This window comes from Glandiceps talaboti, chromosome 21 (genome assembly GCF_964340395.1).
Source record: "Glandiceps talaboti chromosome 21, keGlaTala1.1, whole genome shotgun sequence".
Classification (NCBI taxonomy): Eukaryota; Metazoa; Hemichordata; class Enteropneusta; family Spengelidae; genus Glandiceps; species Glandiceps talaboti.
The window spans coordinates 8,163,374-8,188,821 of NC_135569.1; the positions used below are offsets into that span (position 1 = coordinate 8,163,374).

General features: G+C 37.9%; 4 protein-coding genes across 4 annotated transcripts; all 4 read right to left on the reverse strand.

Moving 5' to 3' along the window:
• Positions 1 to 294: 294 nt before the first annotated feature.
• LOC144451805 (protein-glucosylgalactosylhydroxylysine glucosidase-like) lies at positions 295 to 1,913 on the reverse strand. Its single transcript, XM_078142708.1, has 3 exons — positions 1,855 to 1,913; positions 1,052 to 1,278; positions 295 to 506 (listed from the first exon to the last, which is right to left on the reverse strand). Exons 1-3 carry the CDS (start codon positions 1,911 to 1,913, stop codon positions 295 to 297), a joined length of 498 nt encoding a protein of 165 aa, XP_077998834.1.
• Positions 1,914 to 5,672: 3,759 nt separating this feature from the next.
• LOC144451498 (uncharacterized) lies at positions 5,673 to 9,412 on the reverse strand. The gene is made up of 2 exons (XM_078142364.1): positions 8,462 to 9,412; positions 5,673 to 7,457 (listed from the first exon to the last, which is right to left on the reverse strand). Exon 2 carries the CDS (start codon positions 7,317 to 7,319, stop codon positions 5,691 to 5,693), a length of 1,629 nt encoding a protein of 542 aa, XP_077998490.1. The 5' UTR covers positions 7,320 to 7,457; positions 8,462 to 9,412; the 3' UTR covers positions 5,673 to 5,690.
• A 45-nt stretch (positions 9,413 to 9,457) lies between these two features.
• On the reverse strand, positions 9,458 to 10,021 carry LOC144451806 (3'-5' RNA nuclease TATDN2-like). The gene has a single exon (XM_078142709.1). The coding sequence runs from the start codon at positions 10,019 to 10,021 to the stop codon at positions 9,458 to 9,460; it is 564 nt and encodes a 187-aa protein (XP_077998835.1).
• Positions 10,022 to 16,070: 6,049 nt separating this feature from the next.
• On the reverse strand, positions 16,071 to 25,448 carry LOC144451451 (calcyphosin-2-like). The gene is made up of 12 exons (XM_078142290.1): positions 25,389 to 25,448; positions 24,774 to 24,841; positions 23,992 to 24,093; positions 23,678 to 23,752; positions 23,196 to 23,288; positions 22,783 to 22,876; positions 22,256 to 22,374; positions 21,352 to 21,458; positions 20,674 to 20,828; positions 19,780 to 19,899; positions 19,435 to 19,531; positions 16,071 to 19,248 (listed from the first exon to the last, which is right to left on the reverse strand). The coding sequence occupies exons 1-12, from the start codon at positions 25,401 to 25,403 to the stop codon at positions 19,076 to 19,078; spliced, it is 1,218 nt and encodes a 405-aa protein (XP_077998416.1). The 5' UTR covers positions 25,404 to 25,448; the 3' UTR covers positions 16,071 to 19,075.

The following is a 25,448-nucleotide window of genomic DNA, read 5'->3' on the forward strand; positions in this document are numbered from 1 at the left end:
TGTTCCGTTTTTCTTTGGGTACTTGCAGGGAAAAAAGTCAATAAATTTAGTACCGACAAACTTGGAAAACAAAGTCGTCTATGGCCTTCTGAACAGAAGATGCCAAAGCGCACATGCACATTTCACAGCCTTTCAAGTTTGTGTTCTGAACACATAGCTATACACAACTTTGTACACATATGCATACGCTTCAGACTTCTAACTTGTATCTAAACCTCTCTATTATCTGAATATACCTGTACATATCGGTAAAACTAACCAAAGATTCTCTCTAATGTCTATGAACTAAACAACTTACCTTACATGATCTTCTGTGGATATATAGAGTTCTAGGTCTGTCGTGTTTTCTTTGAAGTTGTCAGTAAGATTCACTGTGATAGGTTCATCATGATGACTATTCCTGTGTATACTGATCTCACAGACCAATAGTTGTACATATAACTGATGTGCATAGATGACTTGCTGAACAGAGAAATTGGCAGCCTTGATTTGGTGAGTGAATATCCCTGAAAGTTATAAACAAACAAACAACCTTACTTCCTATGCTATCAGAAAGATTGGCCACTAGCTGGAAAGCAGTTGAAATAAGGGTTAGAATTGTGACAGTAGTGTAGTGTCATTAAATGTATATGTACAACTGCTTATATATATAGTTAGGGACAATCGCACAATGTCACACAAGCTCGATAACGAACTTTTTTACTTTAGGACAAATCCCCTCCCCCTATTAAAACGAACATTCACAATGTGACATCAACACGCTAGTAAAAACAGGATGGTCAACACATTAAAAATCGGAAAACCAGCATTGTATATCATTGTATATTAGAAGAAAATTTTAATCAACTTATCAACATCTCAATAGTAAATACAGAACCTGTTATCATTGAAGGCATGAAAGTTTTCAAAGTTTGGTTAGAAGTGTGAAAATGAAGTTCAGCAATCATATTGGCACCAGACCCCCTCCCCTAAATGAAGGAAGTTCATTTATTGAGCTTGCGTGACGTTGTGTGATCATCCCTTAGTTGATTCATGATTGTCATGTACTAACCTTTAGTAACATTTAATGCATATGTATGTCTGAAGCCATCTCCATGTCCACCTAGGGGTTCCACTCCTAGCTCAACTCTTACATTACAGGGGGACGGTATCATAGCCCGGTGACTATTCCTTCCTTGTCCATTGTATAAACCATTCATATACAGGTTATCACTATAAATAATTGTGCCAAGGTAACCATTGGCAACTGTTGCCATGTGACATTCCTTGTCAGGTAACCTGGAATAGATACAATTTACTGTTTTTTTAGAATGAAATAAAAGGCAGCCTGGAAACAACCATAAATACTCACAATTTATGTTTTTGTCTTAACAATACGGTATATGGAGGTATTAGGGGAGGTCTACTGTAATTCTACAAATAGAATTATTAAGTAACTATATCTATAGTTACTCCCACTTATTGGGTATATAGCGTATATGTGTTTTTTACCATATGGGTTTTTTGCCCTATAGTCTAAAATGGGTACTGTATTTGTAGAAATAAGGAATCTCAAATGGGGTCCACTTTATCCACATAATAAATTCTTGACTAGTTCGAAATTTCTCCAGCGAATTCGATGGTTGACATTTTCATTTCGGTGATTATGTATTTTGATCTAATATGAGGTATTCTATTAAAAAATTGAATAGTCTAAAATGGGGTCTGAGATTGTCAGCATTGGTCGCACACCCCTACCAGACAGACCTGGCCAGTGGATTTTTATTTATAAAAACATTTATTTTGAGGGCGCTGTTTTTATAAAACTGGACGTGAGGCTTCTCTGAACCCGGAAGTAAGACAAATTTCACTTACTTGTCTGTTTCAAAGATGGTTGGTTCAAGAGAAATGTCGGTGCACGGTGGTCCATTCATAACTATACTTCGCCGTGTACAATCCTGTGTTGTACGATGGATGGAGTCTTAGAACAGGACCTGGAAGAAGAGATACAAGTTGAAGTACTCATAGGCTTCAGACACAAATGAATTGTTTACAAACGTCGTGTCATTACACATGTAGCAGTGGCACACTGTCCGTAATATCAGTACGGCGTCTCCCTGTACACTCAGTTACGTAGGTATTGATAAAATTTGACTTCACCTTGAAATATTGTCTCACTCCCAGGCAGATTGAACCCGCCCTACACTGTCAAACTTGAGCTAAACTCAAAGTAAAGTCAAGTAAGCTTAACCTAAACGTTGTCGTTGGTGGCGCTATGTCAATGGACCTAAAGTTGAGTTGGTACAAAATTGGCATGGTATAGATATTAGAATCAGATACATAGATATAGATAGGCACTTTTTTAAATGGACATGTAGAAGGACATTTAGTAGCATAAAATTTCAAACCATACACATTATCGAGTACTTGAAAATAGCAGTCACCGACCTCATCACTCTATATATACAGTAGGCTTTAGACCGCAAGAAATTTTCAAATACACGTCTTGGTAAACGAAAGGTCGTATCATATACATCGCCCTCATAGCTCAAAAAAACACCCTCTTTTGTTGTTACATACCTGAACTTTCCACTCCGCAACCCTTTTGACAGTCTGTTGAAGTGTTGTGTAAATTCTCGCCGCGTTGGAGCCAAATTAATGTAATTTATGCCGATATTCGCCGTCTTATGGGCTCCAAGCCTAGCGAATGCTTTACGGTAGTCCTTTCCGTACATACTTTGCAATATCTCAGGCACGGTCTTCTCACGTACGTACACTCAGAACTTGACAGAACACTATTCCACCTTTCAATTCATGAAAAGGGTTTGTACATCTTTTTTGTGTGCCATAGCCGACAAACACCACGATTACGAATTACAAATAAAAAGGCTAAAATAATTGTAGCAAGGCTGGGAAATGATTGCTGTGATCTCTTAAAAAGTGTCGTCTCCAAGCGCGAGCTCAGTGATTACAGTGACGTCAATCGGTAGCGGTAACTGTCAATCATTTGTCAAGTGACCAATGGGATGCATGTCAGAGAACATTTTGATTACATTATTTAATTTTATCTCAATGTTTGTAATTTCTACGATTATTTTATATGGTAATGTTAATAATGCACGAGTTGAAATGCTTTATATAACATTTACTAGTATATTAGCTTCCTCAGCTGCAGCGAAACTACTCCTGCTTGCAGACTTGAAAGTTGTCCCTTTCCTTCTCAGATCCGTGATAATAGATAGAGACATTTTTAGTCCTGTTTGCAGACGGAATAAGTCGGGACTCGATTCTGATAATGTCCATCATGTTCATTGTCAGAATCCCGTATAAAGTTTACCAATTCAATCAGAACTACGTTGCCATACATAGTCAAACTGGCCACTGGGTTCCGTCCTCGCGGTCGGCAAACAGGACTACGAAGGAATACTCCGGATTCCACACGCGCGCACGAGTCTCGCTTCAATACACAGAAAATATGACTACGTGCATATTACAACACAGAGACAGGCTGCAAGTCATTCAAGATATCAACACAATATAAATATTAGTTTGCAACGAGTTTTATGGTAGGTGTTTCTTTCCCCAGTTCTAGTTCAGCACCCGGGGTTCAGCAACTTCAGTTTCAGGTGAAAACGACAAAGCTAAGGGTCATCGGTCAAACAATTTAAAGGTCGTATCATATACATCGCCCTCATAGCTGAAAAAAACACCCTCTTTTGTTGTTACATACCTGAACTTTCCGCTCCGCAACCCCGTTGAAGTGAAGTTGTGGAAATTCCCGTTGCGTTAATATTCGCCGTCCTATGGACTCCAAGCCTAGCGAATACATTACGGTAGTCCTTCCGTACATACTAAGTAATTTGCAATCTCACGCACGGTCTTCTCACACTCAGAACTTGACAGAAACATTACTCCACCTTTCAACATGAAAAGGGAGTGTACATCTTTCCTATGCGCCATGGCCGACAAATCCCACTATTACGAATTACAAATAAAAAGGCTAAAATAATTGTAGCAAGACTGGAAAACGATGGCTGTGATTGCACTGTTAAATCTTCTCTTCAAAAGTGTCGTCTGCTACTGTAAGTTCATGCTCAGTGACGTCAATCAGTAGTGATAACTGTCAATCATTTGTCAAGTGACCAATAGGATGTCGGAGAACATTTTAGTCTCGGTTACCCAGACTCTCGCCGCTGGGGGCTCTGCCTACGAGAACTCTCAAGCGAGAAGAGCCACAGCGGTGCGGTGTGAGTCTGGGTAACCGAGACTAAGAACATATTGTTAGATTTTGTAATTTTCTCTCAGTGTATGTAATTTCTACGATTGTTTGTATATGGTAATAATAATAATGCACGATTTACATGCTTCATAGACATTTATTTTATTTTTCAGCTGTGATTGGTCAAACTAAAGATCTTCAATGTGCATCTCCCCAGAGGAGGGAGAATACCTGCATCTCCCTGGAAACGACAGTATATAGTATGACTATATTTGGCGATCTTGTAGACTTAATGCAGCGAAACTTAGAAAGTTGAACCGGAAGTTGTGTGGGTTGACTATTTGGTCTAGCATGGATACTAGTTTTAGAGGTAGAATCCTTATTTCAAAGATTTTTGGGATCTCTCAATTCCAACCTTACTTTAATATTCCTCAGGATATCAAACTTACAGCTCAGAAACTTATCAATTCTTTCATTTCGAAAAATAAAATACCTACAGTGAAATGGTGTGTACTGTGATTAGTTAACATTTCAGAGGGGGTTTTTCCATGTAAATTGCCATCAGGCCAGTACTGATAAGGCAATAAAATTGATTTGGCTGAAAAGTCTTTTGGAATCTACTGCATCCTGGACAACAATCCGAACTTCTCTTTTAAGAAAGTTGAAGTGGTATGAAAATAAACAAGCACAGGTCAAGGTTATATCTTGATGACAAGCAGCGAATAATTGACATGGACAGGTTTATTGAAGAGTCAACATTTTATTTTTATTTTCCGACTGGGGTTGTAATCAATGATACATAGTGGAGGGAAAGACAAATAATGCCAAAACAAAGACAAAAGACCTGTATATAAAACAAAGTGATGTACAATGTTAACTTGAGACTGTAACAATACACTCCTATGACTTGACTGAGTTTCGGATAATTCACAGCATGCAAATAAAAGTGGCAAAGGAATCCCTTAATTGACAAGTACACGTGGTGTGTCATGGTTGCAAAAAATTTACACTGTAACAGCTGGCAATTTGATATCAAAGAGACGTAATTTGTAGCTGTGGAGTGATCACCGTTAATAGAACTGTGCTGACACTAATTTTCTTATACTGTACATGCACAATATTTACAATAAAAGTTAACTTGTTCAATCACTCATTTGGACATAACTTGCACATTTCACTGATCTCATCACTTTCATTTCAACAATTTTTCATCTACACACCCTAAGTAATGTCTCCACCAAACACCAAAAGTAAATTGTCTGGTGGTTTGTGACATCCATTGTTTACATACATGTAAACACACACACACACACACACACACACACATACATGCACACATACATGCACACATACATACATACATACATACATACATACATACATACATACATACATACATACATACATACATACATACATACATACATACATACATACACACACACACTTTGCCATATTTATAGCACAACTTCACTACCTCAGTTCAGTTGTGCTAAAAATGGATCCTCATGTGTTGCTTCAGATGGCTGCTGTGCTTAAAATCTTTCCCACACTCTTTACATACAAATGGTCTTTCATTTGTGTGTCTTCTCATGTGCTTTTTCAGATCAGATCTTTGATTATATCCTTTACCACACTCCAAGCATACAAATGGTTTTTCATTTTTATGGATCATCATGTGTGGCTTCAGATAGCTACTTTGCTTAAACCCTTTCCCACACTCTTTACATACAAATGGTCTTTCATTTGCATGGATCCTCATGTGTTCCTTCAGACGGCTTTTGTGCTTAAACCCTTTACCACAGTCTTTACAAATAAATGGTTTTTCATTTGTGTGTATCATCATGTGCCTTTCCAGCTGAAGACTTCGATGAAACCCTTTATCACACTCTTTACATACAAATGGTCTTTTGTTTGTGTGTGTCCCTATGTGTCTTTTCAGATCACTGCTTCGATTAAATCCTTCACCACATTCTGTACATATGAACGATCTTTCATTTTTATGGATCTGTGTGTGTTGCTTTAGACAACTATTTTGCTTAAACCCTTTCCCACACTCTTTACATACATATGGTCTTTCATTTGTATGGATCTCCACGTGTTGCTTTAAATGACACATTTGCTTAAACCCTTTCCCACAATCTTTACATACAAATGGTCTTTCAGTTGAGTGCATCCTCATGTGTGTTTTCATATCAGAAGATCGAGTAAACTTTTTATCACATTCTTTACATACAAATGGCCCTTTAGTGGCATGGATCCTCTTGTGTACACTAAGACGTTTACTGTTATCAAATCCTGCATTACATTCTTTACATACAAATGGTCTGTCATTAGAAATACACTCTTTGGTTGTTTCAGTACTTTTACAATTGTATTTCTGGGCATCATATCCATGGTCATCTGCTTCATTTACATCACAAGAAAAACGTACTTGCTGTATCCCCATAGGAAAAGGATTTCCTCCCCCCTCAATAAAGATTTCGTGAACGCCATTAGACATGCCATATTCTGAGTTTCCCACTGTAGTTAGTTGTTTAGTTTCTCTGTTATCATCAGGGTCTTCCACTGTAATTAGTTGTTTAGTTTCCTTGTTATCATCTGAGTTTTCCACTGTGGTTAGTTGTTTAGTTTCCTTGTCAAAATCTTGACAAGCTAATGTCACAGTTTGGACAGGATAATGAAGTCCATCATTTTGACAGTCTTCACTAGTTACTTTCCAATAATTATGTTCGGTGTCAATGTCATGGCCATCTGTTATCACAGAATCTTCTATTTTTATTTGCATATCCTCTTTCACTGTGTCATTGGAAGAGATGTTTTCTGTATCAAAATGTGATTTAGTTTCAACCTTGACTTGATCAGAATGATGAAATACAATTGTTGAATCATATTTGATGTTTATGCTTGATTCTTCATCATAATGATCCTGATCAGTCTCAACTTCCTGCTTCACCACCACAACCTTCTCTCTGTCTTGTCTCTGTTCTTTATCATTCGCTAGGATTTGTTCATCAGAACGATAAAGCAATTCTACCATATCACCTTTAATAAAATTTTCTTGATAGCTGTAAAGTTGGTTGTTGTCAGAATCTTCTTGCTTGACTATAATCTTCTCCATGTCTTGTGTACCATCTAAGAATCAGACTTGTCTTAGATTATTTATCGGAAGGTTATGAGCACTTAGGAGTCATGAATATTCAGTGTTCATCTCATACATATGCCTTCTAAAGTCCCATGAGACAACAGTGGACCAGTACTAGAATAATGAAGGTGAAAAAAGAATCAATTTTTTGTTTTTTGGAAATCACCTGAAAATTATATTATGTGAAATCATGAAATGACAGTCCAGAACCCATTGTAATTTACTGTCTATGGGATAGTACTCTACTGCAAAAGTTCTGGAAAATCTGATAGCACTGTCCAGAGAGTTGCCGTGGTCTTGCTATCTCAAGCAATAGATAGCTAGATCAAGATTGTAAAACCACAAAAAGGCTAATGTAAAATTAGTTAAAAGCAACTCTGATTACACATCATGTGTATGGACTCAAATTAACTGTAACAAATGTAGGGTTAGGTTTGATTTTGAGATATTTTTTTTAAGTTTTTTATCATGTCAGGGTTTGCAATCAAAACTAATGCTTACTGTTGCTAGGAGTCAGCTATGTATTTGGTCGATATGATCTGACCATGGAAGTCATCCCACTTATACTCCATTACATTTCAGTCAGAACTATCATTGCTTCGGACTAGTGTAGGAGCATGTTCATTAGACAAAACACACAGACATTACCAACATTTTGTCCACAATGAACAGTTGTTGTAGTTTTTCATGGGCGAATCTGGAGGACGATTCTTCCTATTGTCAAACATTAAATGACCTTAGTGTGGCATGCAAAAAAACTGTAATACAAACTTGGTAACTAGTTATTTAAGTATAGAGGACTGCTAGTTTGTACCCAAATTGAGGCAAATTATCAATTCAAAAGTTCAAATAGATTTTGTGTGATTTCTAGCCCGAAGAAAACCATCTGGAAACCCTCTCAAAACATGAGCTTGTATACCAAATTTTCAAAAATTAAATTTGATCTCTGATTTTATGGAGCGCATTTCAGCGTATATAAAGATTTTCAATACTTGTTATAAAATCTGTGTCTGGTCAGTCGAACTCTAAATGACAACGGAATTCACACCTCAGAAACTATTAATCTACATCATAATATTGATATTGTTGTAATCAGTGCCGAGGTTATGTTGTCTTACCTGAACTGACTAACGTCAGGCTTGACAACTCTGTCTCTGCGATGTGGCTGTGTAGATGCAGGCTTTAGTATACGATTTGGTATGACTTGCATCCACACTTTCTATAATCCGTCCTACGGGATTTTCCAGGGTGATACGTTTATATACCAGTCAGTCCTCCATCGTTGATGGCGTCCTGATGGTTTGTTCCATTATTGCTATAGTACGGTTTCCAGAGGGGCACTGGAAACCGTTCATACAACACTCCCCCCAACTTCATTTAAATAGGGCTGGACCCTGAGGGGATCTTGTGGGAGCGAAATAGCCTAAGAATATCCACCAGGGGCTGTTACTAGGGGAGATGGAAGAGCTACTAGTCTATAAACATAGTGCCTGAAACAATGTCCCATTACCTTGTACAAGGTACCAGCGGTTATACTGAGCTAGCTATGTTAAAACAGCTATCCAATTATTTACCTCACCTTTCATGGGGTACAAATAATTACAACTAACTAGTCATCAATTTATGGTATAATGACTAACTACCTTGATTTCTTTATCAAGGTATTAATAATGAACATAATACCTTAACTAGGGATTTTAACTGAATGTTTTGGGTCCCCTGGCTTGATTAGTGCCATCCCTAGCTATTAACTAAAAACATGTTGGGTTAGTATGCGGCCATTGGTTATCTGTTCCACCTAAGAAGATCTCAGGGCCAATGACTGTGTACTAACACAGTAATCAGATTTTTGGATATGTATTATGCACCCTTACCCCCGCAGTCCGTCGATATACACTTATTACCTCCAAGAAGGCAAGTGTCATGACACACCACAAGTGTAAGTCACATAATGAATCATTTATCATGCATTTTTACCCCCACAGTATGTCAATGTATAACTTTCTTCCTCCAAGAAGGCGCCAAGTGTCATGACACACCACAGGTGTAAGTTACATAATAAACCTAATTTCCCTTCTTCCCCCTTACCAAACAAAATGGGGGGGACCTATAATTTACAGGAAGCCATAAAGGGTACGGGTGTTCCTCACCGTGATAGGGAGTAGTTCATGGGGAGTACTGCCCCGAATTGTGGCTATTAAAAACCCAACACTTCCTATATACTGGGGAGAGTTTGGTTTAGGACAATTGGGAGGGGGAAAATAGGGTGAGTCTGTCTTCCAGATGAGGCGATCTTCAGGTACTTGTGATATTGTGAATACCTGAAGGGGCGTGGCATGCCTTACGCTGGCTGTACACCCAAAATAAGTATTTGGAAAGTGGGTCAGCCAGAGTTGAATTTGTGGTGCATCCCCAGAGAAGCAATGGAAATGTATGAACTGTTCCCTGGGACAGTACTTACGTACCAGTTGTAATACCTCCTCACCAGGTTTATGACCATAAGAATCTCCATCACCTCCTCGAATATGCAGCACTAGGGGCTTTGAGACAGACTGTTCTTGAAGCAGCTGTAGGATTTCTTCTAGAAGTTCCTTCTGTTTTGGCCAAGCAGATTCAGGTGTTGTGTAATCTAGACCTACTTCACCCACAGCGTCGATATTGCTGGACTCCATCAACATATAGAACGTCTTGAACTGCTTTCAAGGTCCTTCTTTCGTTGGGGAGATCACAGTCCGAGGTCTTTTTCGACTGTGACTCACCTTTTTCTTGCCTTGGTCACCCGGCTGTCTTACTATCTCTGGGGGAGGGGAGGTCAAAGTCTTAGAAGAACTACCTTGACTTGTTTGCTCACCTTTCAACGGTATTTTCGACAGCCGAATAGTACGGGATTCATATACCTGCCTTACTTTCTCCTGGGGATGAGAAATCAAAGCCTGAGCATAGCCCCTTCTTTGACTCACTTGTCCCCCTTTCAAAGGTAATTTAGGTTGCAAGGCAGTACCCGACACAGATTTCTTCTTTGCCATCTTAGGGGTAGGGGTCATCAAAGCCTGAGCATAGCTCCGACCTTGACTTACCTGCCCAACCGTCAATGGTAAATCAGTCTGTGACGATGTACTGCAACTGGGTGAGATACGCAGTGGAGGTTGTACCCTCTGCAAAGGTACCGGTGGCACAGCCGGTGTTTGGGATGTGTTACCATCCGTTGCACGATGACTGGTTCCACCCCTGTGTTGGTCCTTTCCTCTCATTGTTTTCTCTCCCAATTTAGCATCTAGACTTGCAGGGATTGCTGTTCCTGTCCTTGGACATCGTACATAGTCTTTCTTGGTTGTAGTAAGACTACTGCATTCCCCGCTCACAGGGTTCGTGTTTTCACAGAACTCTCCCCTCCTTTACCCTTGGACTTTGGTTTCCCTTGCGAAAGAGATTCCGCAGTCATTGAGGTAGAGGAAGTGACAGTATTCTGTTTCAACTTCTCTCGTTTTTGAGAACCTGTCAATCCGGAACTCGTCCCTTTCTGCCCCTGCGAAGTGGTAGATGGACCAGAACCAAACTGGGAAGTTGTTTGTACACCTCCATTCCCAACCTGATACAGACCGAGCCCACTAAGAAACCTTTCATTTTCATTTCACGTCCAGCTGTTGGCATTGTAATCGGTTTAATAGAGGGGGGTTTTGCATCCAATTGGTCATAGAGTTTGTCTGAAATTATAGTTACCTCTGAGGCGGTATCAATCACTGCCTGTGTTCCATGTCCTTCAATCGTAAGTGACACACTCAGCATGGAACCAGACTAGTTGGCAGATGACTACTTCCTCATCAGCATCTATGTACTTAGGGTTCAGTGGGGATTTGACTGATAATTCAGTCAAATGGGGTTGGCCATTTTCAATCGGGGTCAGCCCAGGGCCTACTGAGTTGATCCGTGTTTGTTTAGCGAGTCCCCAAAGGTCACTCCCGTCCCATGGGGTCTGGGAGAGAGATTGGGCAATCCCTTTTGAAATGGCCTACTTTACCACACAGAAAACACTTGTCGGATTTAGGGGATGGTGAACGACTGTATGTCCGTTTTTGAGTGGTGGCCATCATATAACTCTTCATTTCCTTCGCAAAGCTATCAAATTTGGAGCTTAAGTTAGCAACATGTAACTCTAGACGTGACATTCTGTCTTCCATTATTTTGTATCCGGAGTCAACTTGAGTGGATGGACGTTTATTTTGACTAAAGTTAGGTGGGGGTGGCCCAGTACTAGTGGTAGTAGCTTGCACTGCAACTATGTTATAGTCAGATTCGTCTTCTGGCCTTGTACACCTAACTTGAGTACGGGCGGGTTTAGTGTCACCAGAGATGGCGGCTGCATTAAATTGGAACCATCTAATTTTATCCATAGCCTCCTCAATATTTGCTGGATGTTGATTAATTGCATATTGACTAGCCTTTTTCTCAATGCACCCATGACAAAATCTGATAGCGGCTTGTCTGTCTGTATTTGCCTCCGACCCATAACTGAAGGCGAAAGTGGCTAGGCCCTGTATTCTATCTGCCCAGTTTTGTAAGCTTTCATCAAGCCGCTGACTACTTTGCCAAAAGTTCATTTGTGCCGTTTCGGGGAGTTCTTGGTGACCGAATCGTTGTGCAAATCTAGCTATTAGATCGAAATAGTCTATGTCACCATACCTTTCGATTACATTAGCATAATATGTACTGGCTGGTCCCGTGAGACACCAACACAACTGATTCCTTCTTTCCTTCGAGTTCCACCCTACTTCGTCAGCATATCTTGAGAATTTAATGTGAAATATTCTCCATTCTTCCTCACCACTATACATAAGGGTTTTGGGGATATTGTGAGATAAAGAGTAACGCTCACGTCTAGTGTAGGGGGGTGATCTATAGGACTTTTCACGTTCCGGGCTTTGGTCATACTCGGGTGATAGGGGGGGTTGTGAGGAGAAATGTTCAGGACCCTGGGGTCTATAATAATTTGGTTTACTATAGGTAAGTTCCAGGCTATCCGGTCTATCCCTAACTTTTCTCACTTCCCGTCTATCCATACCCCCGGCATCCACATTGTCTCGGGTATTACTCAGTTCTATCCTCACTGGTGTTTTTTCCCTATATGGTTTACTCATAGGTTTAGGTTGCTGAGGTTGGTATCTGGGGCCATATTTTGGGTTAACCCCCTCCGGTGTATGAAGTAGGCCAAAATCAGCTGCCAATTTTCTTTTGGTGCGTGGGGTTTCAATGGAGGGTTCCTCTTTTGCCGCTATTCCATGAGGGACATTTAGACTATGATTATATTGTTCATATTTTGTATCTATATATTCCTCAGTGTCAGATCTATGCTTTGTTGACGCTTGTTTGACATATCCACCCTCTATTAAATGGGAAACCCTTTTTATTACCTCATCTGTTGTTCGTTGGGGTGGAGGTTTTTTGGGAATTGCACCCATTACCTCTGGTTTGGGCTGTCCATACTCTAAGTATTCTCTGTCTGGTAAGTTATCATAGGGGGTTTGGGTTGCTTGAGTAACTGAAGTTTCCACAGGGTTTGTTGACATCTCTTCCCCATAGCTCAGTCCGATAGCAATATCACTACCATCCTCACTGGGGAGAGGTGTAAAGCTTACCCTTTCTATAAATTCAGGAAATGACTTCAGATATGGTATTTCCGCTAGGTTCTCTTCTGTTATATTCCCATACTTTTCCCTAAGTTTCAATATGGCTTGTGCGGGGTTGGGACCAATCCCAGGAATTTGTTGTAATTCTTCCTCTGTACAATTGTTGATATTAATTGTAGCCATATCTCACCTTAGAACTAATAACTTACCCTGCTTGTGCTATGGTAAGTTAACTGCCTTGTACAACACAACAATAGTTAACAGTAAAACTATCTTCTAGAGTTGAGACGTGTTTAAACGTGTACGCGACAATATACAATTAGTATATGGAAATATGCAAGGGTATTTTCTAAGTGGGTACTAATATTCAACAGAGGTACAATAAATACTCTTTCTATCTCCTACTGTACTCGCAAAATAGAAATTGATATTTCCCAGTGACTTGTGGAATTATAACTTGCACAACTAATACGGAACAGTGTATACAATAACTATTGTGTCCCCTGTCCCGTACCGAAGATACAACAAATAATCTGGGGTTTTTAATCCAAAGTCAGCAACACCTTGCAGACCTTCAGTCTAGGTTCCTAGCCTTTTTATAAGTTATTTGATATTTACTATTTTTCTATTTTGTTTCCACTAGCTGGTGTTCACACTCTAAGTCCTTAACACAAATTTTATCTAACCTAGCTATGCCTACACACACGTATTTTACTCAAAGGCGTGGTGCGCCCTCGCGTAGGGTGTGCTTTATTTTGTAAAGCTGGCCCACGACTTGGCTGCACCACACAAAAAAAATTACTAAACCTACTTTATAAATTGAAGGCGTGGTGTGCTCTCGCGTAGGGGTCGGCCTATTATTTAAGCTCTACCCCACGACTTGGCAACACCACACAAAAAAAATTGTAGTCCCTAACTAATTCGAACGCGTGGTGCACTTTGTAGGGGCCTGCCCAATTGGTAAGCTCTACCCCACAAATCCGTGTCACCACACAAAAAAAATTACTATGAACTCTAATTTACAAAACGGTTTCAACGAAAATAAAACTGTCCTATACACCAACTATTTGTAGAATTTTTTAGGACCAAAAAACGAAGAACAGATAAGAACTACACAGCGTTAAACTGACTTTGCCCCAATTTTCAGTTTCGTACCCACTAACAGGTGGAACGGACGCTATGCATAAATTGACGACCACATGGAAACTGAAATTGACAAGACACTTTGAAAATCACAAAATACGAGGTCCACTAACAGAAATATACAACACCAAACAATTGTAAATGAAAACTGGTAATTCTCTGTGCACTAGTGTGGAGCCACCCGGAGTTTGACTTTTTGTTTGGCCCCTCCTTCAAATGTCAATCAAGATGACGTTCCCACCCCAGTACAAAGAAGTTTACCACAACTAAAAGTTTGCAAAATTCTGAGTGACCGCTCAGATACGGGAGGCCGACTACGCCAATTGTTGTAATCAGTGCCGAGGTTATGTTGTCTTACCTGAACTGACTAACGTCAGGCTTGACAACTCTGTCTCTGCGATGTGGCTGTGTAGATGCAGGCTTTAGTATACGATTTGGTATGACTTGCATCCACACTTTCTATAATCCGTCCTACGGGATTTTCCAGGGTGATACGTTTATATACCAGTCAGTCCTCCATCGTTGATGGCGTCCTGATGGTTTGTTCCATTATTGCTATAGTACGGTTTCCAGAGGGGCACTGGAAACCGTTCATACAACAATATGGAACTGCTCTAGTTCAGCGGCGTTGTTCAAAAAGAAATAGAAACACAGTCTTTTAAATCTACAGTTCAAGTTTCTCGACAATCAATGCCACTTAGTTGTCTTATTAACATTCATCTTCCAAGATCTGTACACTTTCCTATGCTTTCCTTCAAAATCGGAATTCATTTGCCATTGCTTCCCAGTGGCGTAGTGCATGATTGATAGATCGTAATCCCCCTAGGCCCCTCTAGGCTCTAGCTCTCGACGCCACCACTTCACCAGGTTATTGTGAAAATGGGAGGTAAATGGTTGCACTGTACGTACCTACAGCCGATTAATCAGATACCATACGTGATCATCAACCAGGTGACATTCACCCTGCAACACAACAAAGAGATGGGAGATCTCACGATTCGTGATCATCTGTACGACGAAACATCATAAAGGTCAACTAAAGAGTGCCATCAACGGTGACCCCTGATCACAACTGGGGCAGACAACTGTGAATCTTGATGAAGTTTCGCATCTATTGTATTTGATAAAATTGTACTGCACACAACACATATACATGCATGGAATCTGGCAACAATGGACACATTTATGAACATAAGCCAAACTAACATTTGAATAGCTTTATTACCGAATTAACTTCATAAAAACTCATCTTTAACTTTTTCTTTTTTTCTTCTTTTTTTTTTTCAAATCATGACAAAGTCTTAACCAAGTATCTTTATTTGAAAAGGCACACATGTATTAGAATGTAGATAAAATACCGAAAAACAATACAATACAGTACAAAGAAGTACTTTGCTTGTGACGAAATTTACAAAATACGAGATGTAAACCCTAACCACTGTACCAAAAAGATTTGCATACTTTTCCAAATTTCTCAAAACTTTCCAGACATAAAATCTTCAAATAGTTTTTTTCAATCAGTTGTTGATATTGCTCCCATGACAACCAAAAATATCAAATATATTCCTATTTCATATTTAGTATAAGCTGACAATTTTGATTTTATAGGGACATAGGTTAAGTTGAGACGACAATTTTATATATATTTTAAAGTGGCCATATGGATGAGGATTTGGTATTTATTTGAAAGTAGCAGTATGAATGATTTGGTTTTTATTTGGATTATCTTGGCTTCCTACTTGAAATATCAATGTGAAATAACATATGCCAAGTCTGTGTTTGTACTAATTCAACAAATTGCAATAAGATTAATAAATGTGTCAAATCTTTGTTATTGTACATACAATAATAAACTTTGTACATATTCTTCAGCTTTTTGCAATTTATTGAGTTACAAACACAGACTTGGCATATGTTGTTTCACATCGATTTTTCAAGTAGGAAGCCAAGATAAAATTGTTTTACAAAAATGTATAAATCAAAAGTCCAAAATACATACTGAATCCTCATTCATATGGCAAATTTTAAATACTGACATAAAAATCATATAATATCATATTTCTAATGATGCATGTCCTGAAAATAATGAAACAAATCCAAATCAAATCCATATAGATTTGACATGTTTATACATGTGTATTGTTTCTATGATCCTGGGTCAATGAAACGTTTTTTGACACATCCAAAAAGTACCTCATCAAATCATAATATTTGGTTTGTATGTTTATGATATAGTTCCCATGGTTACTGGTGATGATTCAGCATGTTTCAATAAGTATCATAATACGAGTACTTCTTGAAATGAAACAAAAATATCTCTGAAAATATGTCTTGATCTAGCCCATGCCCACTTTAATATAGGACCTAGATATGGCCTAAGCATTCTAAGCAAGCTATATCTATGGTAAGTTTCTTGACTGTATATACAATACAAATGTAGGGATAAAAAAACAAATGTTTTTCACTAAACAAGCATTAAACTTCCTATGGCTAAACTGTCTGTGTTATGGATCTCTAGCACTGCCCTCACTCTTCAGCATCCACTTGTCTTGGTATCAGTGTCAACCTGTTAAATTGTCACACCCCATTGCTGTTATTAGAGTGCCAGTATGTGGAAATTTACATAAAATTAGCATATATGTAAATTATGTAGATGTTAACTCCTGAATTCATCTATGGTGGGAATGTGCATTTACATAATGATTTTATTGTAAAATAAAAGTTAGATACAGTGTTATCACTCTCCTTACAACCAATCAGCTTAGAGGGGAATGACACTGAGGAAATAAAAGCATTTTCATGAACTTTGTGTTCTGTACAGTCATGTCATATAGTTTTACATAACCTCCGTTGCACGCAATGTCAGAGAAACATCAAGTTGAAGTTGTCTCCCATTTGGGGATCTTTGCTGTGGGCCATATTGCCTCATGGGAGTCAGCAGAAATGTTAATGCAATGGTTGAACAATGAATATTCATGAACTCTAAGAGCCTATTACCTTCTGTGAAAACAGAGTGGTATTAAGCAGATATTTTCAAACAACAATGACGAGTTGATGCTGATATGAGGGTCGACATTTAGATAGTGAAGACAGAAGTGGGGTCACAGTTCTGTTACAGAGACAGAAGTGGAGTTACAGATCCGTTACATAGACAGAAGTGTAGTCACAGTTCCGTTACATAGACAGAAGTAGAATTACACGTCTGTTACATAGATGCGTTACTCTAAGGCGTACCTTTTCTAAATTGAACAAACTTGACAGAAAATATTCTTCTTTCAAAATATACATAATAGGTAACATGAAATGTAAACTCTACACTGATTACTATTTGCCATGTTAAATGTCAAAGGTCAAGGTCATGAACACTAAAACAATCTCAAGTAGTTTATTTACAAGACAGCCACACTTTTAATATGTGGAATACAAATGTATGTATGGCAAGTTATCAACATACATGCATTAGTATGACTGCAGAATGATTATTTGTTTTTAGAGACAATTGTTTACAAAGCATTAGACTGTAAGATATGTCGGGTGCCGGTTGTTAAGCCCTATCAGGCTTCTTAATGAGTGCTGCTGGTTGATAGCGTGGCATGAATGTCTTTATCTTACACTCTATTCCCCCAGTACAGAGAGGCCGGAAGGAGGGAATCACAAGTAGTGAGTCTGGGTACCAAACATTAGGGGCCTCGTGGTTCAAGCAATCTATATAGAAATATTGGATTACTAACACTCATAAAGGGGAGGGAATTCAAGTTGCTTGATACAAATTTGGATACTACTACGAGATAAAATGCACTGAATTTGTTCACTTTCAGTTATCAGTTCACAGTTTGGCATCCATTCAAACTTCGATAGAAGTAACATTTAAAAGGCGAGTCTGGGTAGAAAAGGTCCCCTAACTTTGTGGGGTTGTTGTGAAACTTCAATGCACATTCCTCTATGAAAATCTATGACAACAATGAGCAGCTGGTCATTTTGGTAATAAATTTGGTATGTGTGGATGTGTGAATGTCTTCGGAATGCATGTGTTGTTACACAAAGTTGATATTTATACATAGTATATACAATTTTGGACAAAACATGATCAGACCGGGCTTGTTTGTTATTTGTACTGAAGACCCGTTACTTTTCATTACTCTTACTTATCAGGATTAGGATGTCAAGGTGCTAACATACGACAACCACACAAGTGGCCAATTCTGCTTTTAAGACTTCCCACACAACATCTGCTATAGTAAACATATTATAATTACAATAACAATAGAAGCAGTTGACAATATGTTCAACAGAAGTTGTCTTGCAAGTCTCATATGTCACTTACACCTAAGTTCAAATCAATGCCAGCACAGTACAGATAAGTGAAAATAAATGAAACCATTGCATTTTTCTGATGAAGTGAATTCACAAGGTGTCCTTCCAGACACACTTGATGTTAGCAGGAAGAAGAACGAACCCTGATCAGTAATAGGTCTGGGTAAGCAAGTAACTTGGCTACTGTTGAGAACCTCTTATTGTTTGACAGTTTTCCATACATGACAGTACTATTTGTGGCAAAATGCCAGCTAGATGGTGATATTTGCTGTTAAAATCTATCAAATATCAAACACTGGCCTACATACAATCATTCTTACTAGTAAAAATGAGTTTTCAACTCTCCCCAAAAAGTACCTATCCGTAGTACATTCCACTTTTGAAAAAGAAAGATCTGATCACAAGGTTGGTTTACAACATTTTGAAAAAGGTAAAAGGTTGGTGTACAGTGATGGCATTTCATAGGCAGGTAGACAGTATAACTGTAAGACAATAGGTTCACAGTCCAACAACTTGCAACACTAGGTTCTCAGTCCCCAACAACATGTAACACTATGTTTATAGTCTCAAACAACTTGTAACACTAGATTCACAGTCCCCAACAACTTGCAACACTAGGTTCATAGTCTACAACAGCTTGTCATTCTAGGTTTATAGTCCCCAACATCTTGTAACAATGTCAGCAAATTTACTATCATCATTGATACTAAGACTAAGTCCTTCGTAGTAATCCTCAAAATCATTATATGAGATTTCGCCAGATCGTTTACAGTGTTCAAAGGAATCTAACAGATCATTGAGGACATCCATCTCACTGGCCTGACCTGCAACAAAATATACATACACAATATTAATATTATTTTATATCAAATATACCTCAACCTGCAACCAAACATACAGTATCAGTATTATGCTGTGTTAAGTGGTATTAATCCAACGCATTTGTTTACTCTCCCTGTTTGTAACAGATTCCGTTCGTCAACATTCTGATGTCAGCAGTTGCATCTTACCTGCAGTTACTTGTGGATGTGCATGCGCCATGAAGAACTTCTTGATATCGTTAAATGAGATATACCCTGTCTTACTGGAGTCTATCTTCTGGAACACCTGGTACAGTAAAACAAAATACATACATAAATATCAACTTTCTGTAACAACACAGGCATTCCCAAGATATTTACATGTTCACACATTTGGAACATTTCAACTCATATTTCGAGCACTGCAGACAAAATGACATGAACACAGGTTAACACTACGTACAATGACTAGGGTATAAAACCCATACTTTGAGACAGAACGTGTTCAACCTGGCTTGTATGTGATACATGTACAGTATGTCAGTTATAACTTACTTTTCTGACGAGTGATTTTCTCCATTCTGTCATTTCACCAATAAATCCACGTACAAATTCACCATAGTCAATACAACCGTCACCATTCTGGTCTAACACAGTCCATAAAGACTGGAATTTCTACAGATATGTGAAATACAGAGTAATTTTTATCAACAATTATACATACATGATAAAGTGTAACTTAGTCTGCAAGGTACGCCATGACAGAGTGCCCTCACACATCAGTCAACCCCTCCAAGAGAGGAGGCCAGTGAGGGCGGAATGGTACAACGTATCTTACAGTCTAAATATAACAGTGTAGTGTGAGTTGTGGCATGGATGTAATACACTCCGACTCACTCTATTTGCCAATATATTTAGCAGTATACTGTGCACTTTCCATCTACATTTAAATGCAAAGTTACATGGAAAGAGATTTTCAATATAATATTGGTGGTTTCCATGTACACAATGAAATGATAGTACAAACATAGTCAAAGTGATTTCCACACATGGTAGGACATAGTCAAAGTGATTGCCATATATGGTAGGACATAGTCAAAGTGATTGCCATATATGGTAGGACAGTCAAAGTGATTGCCATATATGGTAGGACATAGTCAAAGTGATTGCTATATATGGTAGGACAGTCAAAGTGATTGCCATATATGGCAGGACATAGTCAAAGTGATTGCCATAAATGGTAGGACACAGTCATGGTAGGAAACATTAAGAGGGTTTTTTCCATATATGGAATATACATATATTTGCCATATATCATAACTGGTAATATTTCCATATTTGGTAATATTTCCATATTTGGTATGATGACCTAGCATATAAAATCAAAACAGCATTTACACACAGATTAATATACATAAATTATTAAAATAATAATTAGGATGTTTTTACCTCTTCTTCAATATTAACGTGATAAAGTTGTAAAGCTTTTCTCAATTCTATTTTGTCCAGTTTTCCATCACCTGTTCTGTCTAGTTTCCTGAAATGTTGACCTAAGCCAGTCATTGTCTTCACACCTCGTTTCTTTAACTGTTGTTGTACTTCAGCTACAAGATAGATTACATGAAATCATGTTAACATCAGATCATGTAAGGACAGTTATTAATTAAAGTGGCCATATGGATGACGATTGGGCATCTATTCTGTATTTTTAATTTAAAAAACATAACAAACATTTGACACACCTGTCAGTCTTTTGCCATTTATTGAGTTACAAACATGGACTTGGCATATGTTGTTTCACATTGATTTTTCAAGTAGGAAGCCATGATAAAATAATTTCATAAATTTGAAATCCAAAATAAATACCAAATCCTCATCCATATGGCCACTTTGAAAGGCATAAGGCTGGTTTTTCTTTTGTTGTCTACACTTTCAATAGTGTTAGGCTTTAGCTCATAGAAAGTTTATTCCTGAAAAGTCAATTATTTGACTTGTAACACTATTGGACTGTATATTTTATCTCAAGTTTTTATTTGAATTTCTCTTAGCTAATCTTAAGACTACTTTTGGTGAAGTTCTGCATGATAAATATTAAAACTTCAAAAAGGCCATGTATTTCTAACTTACATTGAATTTCCTGTGTAAGTTTCATATCTTCATATTCTAGGTTGGTAAATGGTGGCCTCATCTTGGCAGCATAGGTATTTTGGTCTCTGGCAATATGTCCATCAAATCTACATAAAGAGAACAGAATTAAATGATATTACATGTAATCAATGTTAGAATCCAAAATAGCTGCCAAATACTAATTATGGGAAAGTATAAGATTGCAGATGTCTTTGAAAAACAGATGGTGAACCCCCAAAGTACTACTCTGGTAATTGAGCCTTTGGTTTACTAAGATAGACACAAACTAAAACTATTGTCACAACATGTTGATACAACAGTGATAACCTAATGAATGGATGTGGGTTTAATTATAGTCTCAGTAGGCTGTCGCCGCAGACTTTTATTGACAGAGTTCTATAAACTTGTAGTGTACTGTTTCGGTACTTCCAATGTTTACACTATCTTGATCACAGGGTGATTAGAATTGCACAACAGAGGAACTGCTATCATCCACTTGTGTAATCTACCACATTGAAGAACAATAGATTTAGTTTGCACCTAATGGGTATCTTAGTACATGTAAACTGAAAGCTGGATTAGCAGTCTCGTATCTTTTCTGATTTAAAAGAGGACCAGACCAAGAACAAAAGTACCTACTAATAACCTAGGTATCTTGGTCTCTGGGAATGTGCCAATCTTTGACTTGTAGTGACAAGGCCCCTTATGTTACTCCTAATTTCCTCAGCTGAATGAAGAAAGTTATTGGGTATTACATCTAATTCCATGGTGATGTAACTCTTCAGAAACAAAATATAACACACACTACAGATCTTGAATATAAAATTTAACAATCTCTATGAGATAATGAGAACCGATCATGGGTAGATTTAAAAGCAAAACTTGTTCTGAACACTTAACTTACACAAAGTTAGCTTTGGCTCTCTCATCCACATCTGTGACACGTACTAACATTATGGGATGTTTCTGAACTGCTTCTGGTAATGAAGTTTGACTACAAGTCTCAAAGGATAATGAAGAACCCTGGAAAAAAAAACAAATTGTTTAGAATTTACCTGTCTAGGGGAACATCTAAAAACTACAAGACACACAATATCGCAAATGAGGATATGATCATTCTACACAAAAGCATGTGATTGCATAGTGTCATTTTAACAGGGAAATTTGTTGTTTTATATAAATATATGTAATGATAACAGAACCCCATGCCATGTGAATTCCATTGTTGGTACTCAGGGATACTTGCAGTGTTTTCTGCTGCACTTTCACTCACTACTCTTGTGAAAGTACAGCTGCAGAAAACACTGCAAGCACTCATGCAAATACCCTGATATACCATACTTGTACTCGTGTGCGTCATGTGGTTCTGTCATAATATCTTTCTATCTAGTATACAATCATTTACAGGGTTACAGACATACAGGTACTTACCACATAAATGTCCTGAATAACATATGAATACCCCTTTCTTCTACCAATCACATGTTTATAAGATCCACGCTGAACAAATGGCAAGGCTGATGACCTAAAGATGATGACACAGCAAAATAATGATATAGCAGTACAAATGGCTGCAATGGATTGTATGCTCCCCTGGGAGTTGAGGAAGACTAAAGGGCCGTTGTGCCGTATTGATCCGAGCCAGGGGTAATAATTGTAAAGCGCTTTGAGCAAGGCACGGGAAAGCACTATATAAGAACCCAACATTATTATTATTATTATATATGAGTATGCGTCAAACTCTAGCACATTTAGCTTTTAAGTTTGCCAATGTAACTTTCAGCTTTTTTCCATCCAAAACTTGAGACAGCAAATAAAATCTCTCTAACATACAGTGAGCCTACCTTTTACCAAACTGTCTGTATTCATAGAGAGTCATTGTATTATCATGCATAAAATAGAAACCACATAATTCTCGGATAGCATCACGTCCATTTCTGATAGGGAAAAATTGTTCAAGAAATAATAAGTATTTGCCAGTTTTTAAGAGAAATCATCGACTATATCATTTGAAAAAAAATTGTAGTTGAATCATATGAAATGAATCATGTGACATTATGCTGATATTCAAATTAATCATGTGACACTATTATTCAAAGAAATCTTGTGACATTATGCAGATATTGTAAATCATGTGACAGCAAGCAAATATTCAAACAAATCATGTGACAGTATGCTGATATTGTAATCATGTGACAGTATGCAAATATTGCAATAAATCATGTAACACCATACAAGGTCATGCTGAGCTGTTGAATCATGTGACGGTATGTTAATATTGCTATGGGTCACATGACAATATGCAAATATTGATTGAGATACTCACCTTGTTAATAAGCGTGCACTGAACATTAATCTTTTAGACAGTAGTTGTTCTGTAGCTGTACCAGTTGTCCTGACTCTGAAATGACATACAGATATGCATTTAGATTTGGTAGCATTTTTTTCATATTTTAAGTGTACATTTTAAACATAGTCCAAAATCTTTGAACATTTCTTGGTCTAACAATACATGTATCAGTATTAGATCAAAATATTTGTGAATATCTTTTTCTGAATGTCTTTATGGTGCTACGGGTCAATAGTCCATACCATGTGATATGATCTTAGCCAATCAAAATGGTTGTATGTGATACTTACTTAGATTCATGTAATGTCCGTACTCTTCCTCTGCCATAACTACTTACGGGAGTAGAGTAACTACCCTCTCTCACATCCTGCTCTGGATCACTGATCACAGCTCTGTTAGGAACAAAGTACATACAATCCACACAGACATTATCACATTTTGTAATTATAACTGCAAACCTTGTCTAGTATCTATACAATAATTCACAAGTAGCTGGTATTAAATTTCTTGTTAGCTTCCTATCTGGATGACAATTTACAAGTGGCTGATGTTGGAAAATTCTTCAACAGGGCTGACATGAATAAAACTTTGTTGTTTATGCGGTAGATTACACAAGTGGGTTTTCCCAGTCTCTCGTAGACAGCGCCCCCAGTGGCAAGAGTCTGGGTAACTAAGACTAAGATAGACACAAACTAAACTGTTGTTGTTCAACGTGGTAGATTACACAAGTGGGTGATAGCAGTTCCTGTGTTGTGTGAATCTAATCACCCTGTGATCAACATAGTGTAAACACTGGAAGTTTCAAATCGGTACACTGCAAGTTTATGGAACTAGCTTTCAGAAAGCAGTCTACTGAGACTATACTTAAACCAATGTCTACTCAATAGCTTATCACTTTGTACCAACATGTTGCGACAATATTTTAGGTTCTGTCTATCTCAGTAAACTGAAGCCTTGATTACCAGAGTATGTCTAAGACTGACAGATTTTTGTAAATAAAGTAAATAAAGGTAAACAAAGAAACAGCTGTATTTACTACATAAAATTTGAATCAGATTGCATTTTTACATACCGAGATAATTGATCTACCATGACAGTTTCTACCATTTGATGTCTTCTTCTCTCCATTGCTAGTTGTTCCTACAAACAGACATAACATCATAGAAGATTTCATTCAAGATTACTCAGACTGACTAAAACCACACTCAAAAAGGTGTTAGGTTATGGCTACATCACCTTAGATGAACTTACTACTCTGGTTACAGAAATAGAAACAATATTTAATGATCGTCCAATCACCTACATTGGTGACTAGGACCCATTAACGTCATCGCTCCTAAAACAAACCATACAAAGTAATTGATGACGATACGCTAACGGACCCTTCATTCACCATTCAATATAATCGTAAGTTGTACATGTGCTATGAATACATGTACTTTGACTCTACACATATTTTAGGTAATAATTGAAAAGTGGAGTCATGATGGATGAATGGTTAGAGTGGCCGGCTTGCAATCTGCAGGCTGCAGGTTCGATCCCCATTGCTGCTGTTTGTTTCTGAATGGCTAAAGTCCTTGGGCAAGGTTTGAACTACGACTATGATAGAGTTCACCAAGCTGTATAATTTGGGACCTGGTAGGATATAGGTTTTCATCATCTGCTTTATTTTAAGATTGAAACTTACTGCGTCTGTTTTCATTGGCTGCTGCACTGATGACTGTCCACTCCATTGATGTAGTAAAGT